We start from the raw sequence: 12,347 nt of genomic DNA, 5'->3' as shown, positions 1-12,347 counted from the left end.
ATAGATATTACAACAACCTCTGTAAAGGGAACTTTTCTTTCAATACAGTTCTGGGAAGGGAAGTAAAGGTAGAGAGGGCAGTCTTTAAAATAAGGCTTAGTACAAAACAATATCAACGTAACTATGATGCACAGAAATTCAATTTGAAATAAAAGTAGACGTTTCTTTGTTCCAGTACATTATTTATTTATTTAACAAATATTTATTATTGTTATTATTAGTAATAGCTGGCATTTAGATAAAACTTGAAAGTTTGTAAAGCACTTAATAAATATATCAATTCCTTTTATCCTCACAACAATTCAAAAAGGTAGAGGCTAGTATTAACCCTAATTTAAAGATGAGGAAAATGAGCTGACAATTTAGGTTAACCTAGCATTACAGAGCTAGTGTCTATGGACAAATGTGAAATAAGGTTTTTCTTACTGAAAATACAACTAGCTGATACCAGATGAAGACTAAAAATATAAATAAAAGGGCAGCAAGGTGGCACAGTGAATAGAGCACCAGCCTTGGAGTCAGGAAAACTGAATCAAAATCTGATCTCAGGCACTTAATAGTTATGTGACTGTGGGCAAGTCATTTAACTCATTGCCTTCAAAAATAAGCAAAGAAATATATAAGAAATGCCTACTGACCTCAAGGGTCAGTCTTGAAGGAAAAGCAAAATATCACCTCAGATATGCATAATATAATATAGCCAAATGCCATATAACTGATTCATATAATAAATATTGTAAGAACTGGGAAAAGGAAACATTTATTGCCAAATGGCAATACCAATACATTCAGTGACTTTTATCTGCATGTCAACTTTTTCTGTGCTACTTTAAACTTTCTATTTTTCAGTCTCCATTTTTTGCAACTGATTCATACTTCATTGTCCAACTCAAAGGCTACTGCTTTCATAGTCATCTAAGCAAAAATTTATTGTGTTCTATATTATTTTTTAAACAATTTAATAATTTTCTAAATATATGTAAAGATAGTTTTCCACATATATTTGTGCAAAACTTTGTACTCCAAATTTTTCTTCCTCTCTCCCTTCCCTTTCCCCTCCACAAGATATAGGTTAAATATGTACAATCCTGTTAAACATATTTCCATATTTATCAGGCTATGCAAGAAAAATCAGATCTAAAGGAGAAAAGACCACAGGAAAGAAAAAAAATAAACAAACAAAAAGGTGAAAATTACTATGCTTCAATCTACATTTAGTCCATAGTTCTCTTTCTGAGTGATTGGTATCCAGATACTGTATTTTTAGAATTTGGAACACATATTACATTTTTAGAATTTGTAAAAAATTAGAATTTAAAATACTATATTTTTTAAAATTTAAAATACTATATTTTTAGAATTGAAAATTTAAAATACTGTATTTTTAGAATTTAGAGCACACACCACTGGGTTTATATCCCAAAGATATCAAAAAAGAGGGAAAGATCCATATGTGCAAAAATATTTATAGAAGTTCTTTTTGTAGTGACAAGGAACTAGAAATTGAGTGAATGCCCATCAGTTGGAGAATGACTGAATAAGCTATGGAATATGAATGCAATGGAATATTATTGTTCTATTAAAAATGATCAGAGCAGCTAGGTTGCACAATGGATAGAGCACCAGCCCTAAAGTCAGGAAGACCTGAATTCAAATCTGATCTCAGACACTTAATACTTCCTAGCTGTGTAACTTTGGGCAAGTCATTTGACCCCAAACTGCCTGGGCAAAGAAAAAAAAATGATCAGCAGGGTGATTTCAGAAAGGTCTAGACTTACATGAACTGATACTGAGTTAAATGAGTATAACCAAGAGAACATTGTATAAAACAACAAGATTATGTAATGATAAACTATGATGGGCTTGACTCTCTCAATTCAGGTCAATTCCAATAGACTTGTAATGGAGAAAACCATCTGCATCCAGAGAGAGGACTATGGGGACTGAATGTAAATTACAACATAGCATTTTCTCCTTTCTTATTGTTGATGTTTGCTTGTTTGTTTGTTTGTTTGTTTTCCTTTTTCGATCTGATTTTTCTTGTGCAGCATGATAAAAATGTAGAAATATGTTTAGAAGAATTGCACATATTTAACTTACACTGGATTGTTTGCTGTCTAGGGAAGGGGGAAAGGGAACAGGGAGGGAGAAAAATGTGGAATGCGGAATTTTCCAAGCGTGAATATTGAACATTTATTTTTTATTTAATTGATTTATTTTTAATCCACATCACTTTATGAATCATGTTGGGAGAGAAAAAAACAAAAAACAAACAAACAAAAAAAAAAAAAAACAGACCAAAAGGGGAAAACCATGGGAGAGATAAAAAAAAAAAAAGAAAGAAACAAAGGAAAGAAGTGAACATAGCATGTGTTGATTTATATTCAGTCTCCATAGTTGTTTTTCTGGATACAGATAGCACTTTCTGTCCAAAATCTATTGGGACTGATTTGGCTCACTAAACCACTGAGAAGAATCAAATATTTCATAGTTAATCATATATATATATTCCTTGTTATGCTTGTTTCACTCAGCATCAGTTCATGTAAATCTTTCCAGGACTTCCTAAAATAAGATTATTCATCATTTTTATACAACAATAATATTTCATTACTTTCATATATCATAGCTTGTTTAGATGCTGATGGGCATCTACTCATTTTCCAATTTTTGTTATCACAAAAAGAGCTGTTACAAACATTTTTGTACATATGGGTACTTTTCCCTTCTTTATGATTTTCTTGGGATACAGACCCAGTAATGGCACTGCTGGGTCAAAGGATATGTATAGTTTTATAGCCTTTTGGGCTTAGTTCCATATTGCTCTCCAGAATGGTTGGAACATTTTACAACTCCATCAACAATGGATCAGTGTCCCAGTTTTCCCACATCCCCTTCAACATTTATCATTATCTTTTCCTTGTCATCTTAGCCAATCTGAGAGGTTTGAGGTAGTACCTCAGAGTTGTTTTAATTTGTATTTATTTTATCAATAGTGAGTTAAAACATTTTTCATATGAATATTTTCATATTAATTTAATCATCTGAAAATTGGCTGTTCATATTCTTTGACCATTTTTCAATTAGGGAATAACTTATTTTCTTATAATTTGATATAATTCTTTATATATTTTAGAAATAATATCTTTATCAAAAAGATTTGTGAAGATTTTTTCCAACTTTTGTACTTCCCTTTAATTTTGTTTCTGTTGGTTTTATTTGTGCAAAACTTTTTAATTTAATGTTATCAAAGTAGTCCATTTTGCCTTTCATAATGTCCCCCAATTTTCCCTTGATCACAAATTTCTTCCTTCTCCAAAGATCTGATAGGTAACTTACCCCTTGCTCTTCTAATGTATTTATTTAACACCATATATTGTTCAATATTGATGTAATATGAATTTAATATTCATAATTTATGCTCAAATCATGTACCCAATATTATTCTGGTATAGGGTATGAAACATACATCTATGCTATGTTTCTTACATATTATTTTCTTTTTTCTCAGAAATTTTTGTCAAATAGTGAGTTCTTATTCCAGAAGCTGGAGCTTAGGGATTTATCAAATACTAAGTTATTATAAGTTGTGATTATTGTGTATTGTATCAAATCTATTCCATTGATCTACCACTCTATTTCTTAGCCAATACCAAAAGGTTTTGATGACTGCTGCTTCATAATATAGTTTTAGGTTTAGTATTGCTAAGCCATCATCGTTTGTATTTTTTTTTTCATTAATTCCTTTGATATTCTTGACATTTGTTCTTCCAAAGGAATTTGGTCATTATTTTTTCCTGATTCTATAAAATAATGTTTTGGCAATTTGATTGGTATGACACTGAACAGGTAGACCAGTTTAGGCAGAATTGTCATTTTTATTACATTAGTTTAGCTTACCAATGAGCAATTAATATTTTTTTAATTGTTTAGAATTGACATTATTTGTGTGAGAAATGTTTTGTGATTGTGTTCATAGAGTTCTTAGGTTAGTCTTAGCAGGCACATCCTCAAGTATTTTATTTTGTTTGCAGTTATTTTAAATGGCATTTCTTTTTCTATCTCTAGCAGATGGGCTTTGTCAGTAATATATGGAAAAGCTAATGATTTGCTTGGGTTTATTTTATATCTTGCAACTTCACTAAAGCTATGAATTTTTTCCAATAAGTTTTTGGATGATTTTCTAGGATTTTCTAAGTATCATCATATCATCATATCATCTGCAAAGAGTAATAATTTTATTTCCTTATTGCCTATTCTAATTCCTTTAATTTCTTTTTTTTCTTATGTAAAGCCAATATTTCTAGTACAATGTTTAATAATAGAATAATGGATATCCTTGTTTCACCTCTATTCTTACTGGGAATGTATCCAGCTTCTCTCCATTACACATAATGCTTGCTATTGATTTTAGATAGATACTGAACATGTATTTTGAAAAGTGAAAAGCTATTAAAAAATTAATAAATTGGAAAAAATACTTACTATATATACAAGATTTATGTCACTTATATATAAAGGGCTGAAACTTTGAATAGGTGCACTGGAATCAGACAACCAAGCACTTAAGACTAATTACCTATTGAACAATAACTCTATTAGCATGTTTGGAATTTCTCTTCTCATAGTTATTGCTAGCTCAAGGCTTGGGATTAAGAAAATTGTAGGAGGAATTAGGGGGTGGAGGAAGACAAGCTAGAGTCACTTAGGCCAAGAAAAGGGAGGTTGTGGAGAGCTTGTGGAAGTCTTGTTCATCCCCTTCACTTCTCCCCCTAAAGACCAAGGACTTCTGCTTATCCTGACTCCAGCTGATTCTGGGGCCTCCAAGGGGGCTAACCCAGACTTCATATATAATTATTTGAAGATTTGTCTTATTTTCCCAGAAACACCATTTGCAATTCAATATTGATGTAATATGAATTTAACATTCATTTATTTATAATTTTTTTTGCCCATTTAGATGAGTTTTCAGCAAGTATGCTTCTGCCACAGAGCAGAGGGTTAATGAACTCCTATATTTATATATTTTGCTTAAGTATTGGGTAATGTCAAGCATACTGAAGTGATATAATTGTGCCAAATTAATTTTACTTTTTCAGTGATGTTCATTGATCCAAATGTTAAAATGTTTCTTCAATTAGAATTTATAAAGGTTGAAGCTCAAAGAAATAGTTATATATCCAGATGCCATATTTTGACTTTTAAAATTTATGTAATCACTTTAACCTAAATAATTAAAACATATACATTCCAAATCAATAACATTTCTAAATATCCCTAGCTTCAAAAATTAATGATTTTTCTAAATAGAAACTTTCACAATTTTGACAGCTAACAGAAGCATCATATCTAATTGTACATTTCAATAAGAATATGATTTAGCTTACCTTATCAAGTTCATCTGAAATAGCAATGCCTGGAATAAAAAGATTAATATTAAAATATAGAAATCATATCTAACTTTTTAACATTATTATTATGTTTTCAAAACTACCATATTTCATTAATATAACACTTTTTTCTTATTATTGAAACAAAAAAAGCCCAAAAAGTAACATATCTTTTGATAAAGTAAATTAAGCTTTTAAAAAATTATGAATTCTTTGGTGTGTCAAATGAGCATGTGAGAAGGAAGTAATTTTTTTTAATGGCACGTTATGGCGTTCTTGGAAGTAAAGTTAAACTATGGCAAGAACACATTGTTCTGTTCCACATTGTATAAATGGACTTAATTTGTTCATTGTGAGCCAAGCCAATTATTTTTTCAAGCCAATTATTTTTAATTAGAAATCTATGTTATTTCAGGTAACTATGTATTTAATAATTCTTTATAGCTTCATAAAAGTTGAGGTACAAAATAGTGGTTGATTGGGCTTTTGATATGTTCTTTGTTTAATCTTCCTAGTCCTCTGGGAAAATCTTGACTTAAAACAAGTCTAAAATAATTTCTAATTGAAAATTTCTGGAAAAAATTACCTCCCCAGTTCTGTTCATTGCCTTCTCAAGGTCTAATGATCATCATTGTCAGAAAGTTCTAATTTAATTATTGATTGTAAATCTCTCAGACTACAATCTATCCCTAATTTTTCCTATCCTCACTTTAAAAAAAATTAAAACCCCTTAAGTTATTTTTTTTCAAATTCTTGCTGCTTGTTGTTGAAGTTGGCCAATCCCTTTTCTATGTTAAGTAATTCAAGATCTCTTATGTTGTCTTATGGAAACCTTTCTTAAAATCTCTTAAAATTTTGTTTTGTTTTTGTTTTTTGTTGTCACAGATTTTAAATAAGGTTCAAATTGCAAAATGTTTTGTTTTTCATTAAAAACAAATTTTAAAAAAAATTTTTTTTGGAAAGAAACTTTTGACTCTATAGTCAGTTAGGTGACTCAGTGCAGGGGTTTTGAACTTGGAGACAAGAAATCTGAGCTCAAATCTAGCATGAAACACTTACTAGCTATATGACCCCCTGCAAGTCACTTAATCCATGCTCCAATTTCTTTCTTTGTTTTCCCCAATGTAAAATAGAGAAAACCAATTGATTGGCACAGTGCATAGAATGCTGAACTTGGAATCAGGAAAACTCCATCTTCCTGATTTCAAATCAGGCCTCAGAAACTTACTAACTGTGTGACCCTGCACAAGTCACTTAATTCTGTTTGTCTCAGTTCCCTCAACTGTGAAATGAGATGGAGAAGAAATGGCTAACCACTCTAGCATCTTTTCCAAAAAATCTTCAAATGGAGAATAGCTTACAATTAAACAATAATAATAAAAAGTGGGCAATAATAGCATCTACCTCCCACAATTGTTGTGAGGATCAAATGAGATCAGATGAAGACCTGACATATAATAGGCACTAAATAAATCTCTTGTTGTTATACACTTAAGTCCTAACTTGTCAAGTTCTTTCAGCATCATACTAGAAACACTGCCAGTTAAACTAATAGAGACAACAAAAACAGACCTTTTGGTATGGCAGGTAGGATTAATTATTGACCTTGAGAGTAAGAACTAACATTAGTATATATGTTTTAATATACTTTTACATACATTATTTTATTTGAAGCTTATATTAACTTTATAAAGAAGATCCAATATGTATTATGAGCCAAAATACTATATAGAGACATCTCATAGAAGTATAGTGTTCTTGAAGGCTAGGCCAAAGTTGAAAAGATGTAAATATGATCTTAGAAGTGGTAAATATATCTGCGAGCTATCTGAGAACTAATCTAGATTGGTATGGAGAAAAAAAATGAGCCATCAAGTGATGAAACTTTGTTCATAACTACTCAAGAAGATCATTTGTTTAAGGTAAAAAATGATTGAGAATTGGGAACTTTAAATGAATAAAATCGTCTATTATTGAAGACCATCACCTCTTCAACAAAGAAAGTTGCTTCTCAAAAACAGGCATAATATTCTAGTTAGGAAATCAGAATCAGGAAGGCTTAGGTTCAGTTTTTCTCTCTGATACCTTACTTCTGTACCCTTAAATAAGTCACCTAACATCTTAATCACTTAATTGTCACAAACTACAGAATCAATTTGATTACTAGAAAAAGTCATAAACATATATAATTGCATAGATATTTTTCAGAAAACAATATTATTTCATAAATAAGCTATTTAACAAAAGTTTTAATAGTCCTTGATATAATGAAATTACTTCAGTTTTTAAATATACTAAATTTCTGATTTTGCTTATTAATTGACTAAATCATACTTTGCTTCTTATTTAGTTTACTCTGGCTAATTTTTTTCCATAAAGTATTCAATAAATACTTATTAAGTAAAGCTCTATTTTGAGCAAACTATGATGCTAGATACTCTTGATGCAAAGAGGAAAATTAAAGAGTACTCAATCTCAAGGGCTTCACATTATCCTGTGAGCTATAAACTGTATACACACACACATGCATGCATATATATGACATAATGTGTAGAAAAGATGAATAAAAACTTTAAGGGAGTAGTGAAAGTTTAGTAGAAGAGATCACAATTCAATGGAGTCTTTAAGGAAGATAATGATGCTAAGAGGAGGAAATCTAGTTGACATGCACTTCAGGCATCAGAAAAAGCCTGTCCTTTGGCATCAAGCTAGGAATCAAATATCAAGGTTAAAGAAAAGTTTCTTTGGAATGTATCACATCATATAGCAAAAATGTATGTGATATATGGAGATATTTAAATGTCAGTTTTATAAATTGCTTATGAAACAGTATTATGATTTTATTTTAAATTATACATTACATTATATCATTTTGTTATATCATTGAATGAATAAATAAGATCAGAGGTTTCCAGCTAGAAGAAATGATAAAAGCCATATCTATTCTAATCCTTCTCTTTTGCAGGTAAGAAACCTGAGACAAAGTTGAATGACTTTCTCAAGTTCATCTGCATTACAAAATTACAGAATTAAGGTTCAAATCCATTCCAAATTCAAAGCTCTTTCCAATACCTCATGAAGATGCTAAAGAATATATCAAACTATTAAACTAATAAGTCAAAAAAACATTTATTAAGCTCTCCCTGTGTGCCATACAATGTGTTAACAAAGAAATATGCATTAAAGGACAAATGTGGTAGATTATTATTTTATTGTTGTAAACATCACAATTCCAAAGCTGGATAAGACCTTAAAAGTCAGCTAGTTCAAGCCCCTCATTTTGTAAACTGATTTCCACAGAAGTTAAATAAATTTCCTAATTTTAGCACAAATAATAAGAGAGAGCTGAAAGTGAACTCAGTCCTTGCTAAAGAATATTTTTCCTTATTATTGTTCTATAAGAAATGATCAGGAGGAGGGTTTTTAAAAAGGCCTGGAGAGACTTATATGAACTGATGCTAATGAGCAGAACTAGGAGATCATTCTACATGACAACACAAATATTATACAATGATCAATTCTGATGAATGTGACTCTTTGCAACAATGAAATGATTGATGCCAGTTCCAATGATCTTGTGATGAAGTGAGCCATATATACCCAGAGAGAAAGTCTATGGGAGCATTCTCACTCTTTTTGTTGTTGTTCATTTGCATTTTGTTTTCCTACTCATTTGTTTTCTTTTTTTTTTTATTTGATTTATCTTGTGCAGCAAGAGAATTGTATAAATATGTTAATACATGTTACATTTAACATATTTTAACATGTTTAACATATATTGCTTGCTATCTAGGGGAGGGATAGGGGGGTAGGAGGAGAAAATCTGAAACACAAGAGATCAATGTTGTCAAATTATCAATGCATATGTTTTGAAAATATATAGCTTAAGAAAAGAATATTTTTCATTAAGTATAATCTAAATCTGACATTCGGAAATTCCATTTATTGCTCATAGTATTGTACTTTAAAGCCAGTAAGAATACATAGAATGCCTTTTCTGCACAAATATTCTTCAAATATTTGAGGAGTGTGGGTCTCCCACAAGTTCTTTCTTTAGGTCCTTTAATTACTCCTTTTATGCCATTGTAAAGTAAAGATGTCATGTCTGCAATATAGCACTCAAGATATGCAACATCTTTAATAATATATATATATATATATATATATATATATATATATATATATATATATTTATATATATATTTATATATTTATTTATATATTCAGTAACCCCCCAGGTTTAAAAGAATTCCATGGGAAATAAAAGCAATTCATTAAAAGAAAAAAAAGTAGATAAGTAGACCTTCAAAGATATTAATATCAGTCCCTGAGGAAGGTCTCTTAAGTCTAGGACTCCTCCAGGATCTTACATCTATCTTGTAGACCACAGATCAATTCAGCAATAGTCACAATTGCTCAGATTCAGTTGCATAGAATCTTAGCTCTTACTCTCCATAATTCATATTATAGAAGTATAGGGTTTAAGTCATAGTGTCTCAGTTCCACTAGTGGCCCAGCTCATAGAAGGCACGATCCCCAGTCATGTCACCATTTTGACTATCGTCTTCAGTATACAGTCCAACTTGCCAATGTTCTTCCTAAAATAAGTGGAACAGAACTGAACACAATGGTTCAGGTGTAGTTTAGTTTGACCAAGCCAAATAAGATGGAGCTATCACTTCCCTTTTAAAATTGTTTTAGCTTCTCTCACACTTCATGTGATACTATTGCCATGTAGTGACTCTTTTCATGGTTATTCTTATCCTAAAGATTCTCATTATTCTTTTCCTAAAGATTCTCATTATTCTCATTTTATAAAAACAATTATTCCAGATAATTCAAGTCATCAATATATATAGATATCTATATATCTATATCTATATATATCATATGTGTATATATAATTGTATTATATATATATATACACACACACACACACACACACACACATATATATATATATATATATATATATATATATATATATATAATTATAATTGTCAAGCAAAAATCCCAAGAAGCTACTTTTCTAATGAGATCATTAAAGGGGAATGATGGGAAATGTTTTTGTTAAGTTAGAAAATTATTTTAAATACCAAAGCTTAAGGACATCCTCAGAAAATACCAATGTCATGAAGATCTCCATGTTATGAAGCTCACATATTTTAGGGAAGTATGGCAGTCCTGAATATAACAATCTCATAAAAGGCATCAGTATGTAATTAACTCAATATTCCAAGGAGAGGTGGACTACCAGAGAAGAGAGTTCAGGCAGAAGATGGGAAAGGAAACACCCATTATACCTCACACTTTTTACTTCTATTAGAATCTCTTACTCTAGGTTGATAAAACATCCTGGACCTTAATTAGATGCCAAGTTTAAATCTAAATTAAGTTGTCATACCCATTATTTTAGCCTAGCACAGACAGTCTAATATCAGACTGTGAGGATTTTAATATGTAGAGAGATTTTTTTTTTTCAGATGACTGAACAATACACAATGAATTCTTATTTTGGATGGGCAGACTCATCAGAGGATGAGCAATATAAGCATATTCATAGTCTGATGAGACTTTGTGAGTTTACTCACTGCCAAATAATATTTTAAAAAAATCATTAAATGTGAGAGCAAAAGGAGGATTCAGAGACCATTCTCAAAAAGTTAGGAAATGTTTCTTTATAAAAAGCTCACTTTTTTTTTCTTTTCAATTTCTATCCATTGTCACAAGTGACAGATACACTTTGGGCCCAAGAAGACCATGTCTAATCCCCTTTCATCTGGCAGACCTTCAAATATTTGAAGACTATTTTGAAGGCCACCTTGTCCTCACTAAATGTTCTAGAGGAACTCCTTTGGGCTACCTTCTCCTCTCCACAATTTTTAGCTCCTTTTGTATGCTAGCTTATCCCATTAAACTATAAATTTCTTGAGGGCAGGTGTCTTTCCCTCTTCTCTCCCTCTCCCCCATGATCATTTCCCTTTCTCCATTTCCCCCTCTCTCTCACCCCTCCCTTCTCCCCACCTCCTATCTCTTTCTCCATCTCCTTGTCTCTCTCTCCTTCCTTGCTTCTCTCTCTTCCCTCCCCTCTCTCTCCCTCCCTCCCTATTTCCCATCTTCCCCCTTCTCTCTGTCTCTTTCTCCCTGCCTATCTGTCTCTGTCTCTCTTTGTCTCTGTCTCTCTATGTCTCTCTGTGTGTCTCTTTGTTTCTCTGTCTCTGTATGTCTGTTTCTGTCCCTGTCTGTCTCTGTTTCTCTCTCCTCTCTCTGTCTCTGTGTGTCTCTCTCTATGTCTCTCTGCCTTTTTCTCTCTCTGCCTCTCTATCTCTGTCTCTCTCTATCTCTCTCTCCCTCTCTTTGTCTCTCTCTTGTTTCTTGGTCTCTCTCTGTTTGGCTGGCTGGTTCTGGTTCTGTCTCCATGTCTGTCTATCTGTCTATCTGTCTTTCACACATATACACAACTCATGTAGATATATAGATTTATTTATATATCTATAAACTATATATATATATATATGTGTGTGTGTATAAAACTATATATTCTTCAAGAAATGTATATACATATATATAAATGCACATATATAGTTGCCAAATCCAATGGCTTTTTCTGAATTTTCATTCTTTACTTCTATGCAGCCTTTGGTACTATTGATAATTTGCTCCTCTTTGTTACTCTCCTCTCTAGATTTTTGGGACACTACTCTCTCCCAGTTCTTCATAAATATGTGTGTGTGTGTGTGTGTGTGTGTGTGTGTATTACACTTCCTTCTAAATTATTAGATATTCAGAGTTTTGCTTTGTTTCCCCCCCTGCCCCATTTCTCCCTTCATACAACTTTCTTTGTGATCTTATCAGTTTCTATCAACTTAAGTAGCATCTTTATGCTGATAACACTCAAATCCACCTATCCTGCCCTAAACTCAGTAGACCTCTATTCTTATATCTTCAACTGACTTT

The 12,347-nt window shown here is 31.4% G+C and overlaps 1 protein-coding gene across 12 annotated transcripts in view; it reads right to left on the bottom strand.

The window, feature by feature from the left end:
• Positions 1-12,347, bottom strand: part of C1H8orf34 (chromosome 1 C8orf34 homolog) — a 391,674-nt gene that overhangs the window by 273,685 nt on the left and 105,642 nt on the right. For all 12 annotated transcript variants that reach the window (XM_074278849.1, XM_074278851.1, XM_074278841.1 and 9 more), the window contains one exon: positions 5,388-5,416. In XM_074278849.1, the coding sequence (XP_074134950.1) occupies positions 5,388-5,416 (29 nt within the window). The remainder of the gene's footprint in view (positions 1-5,387; positions 5,417-12,347) is intronic.

The sequence above is a fragment of the Sminthopsis crassicaudata genome, chromosome 1 (assembly GCF_048593235.1).
Source record: "Sminthopsis crassicaudata isolate SCR6 chromosome 1, ASM4859323v1, whole genome shotgun sequence".
Taxonomy (NCBI): Eukaryota; Metazoa; Chordata; class Mammalia; order Dasyuromorphia; family Dasyuridae; genus Sminthopsis; species Sminthopsis crassicaudata.
The sequence above is the reverse complement of the archived record's forward strand: the minus strand, read 5'-3'. Positions and strand labels throughout refer to the sequence as shown.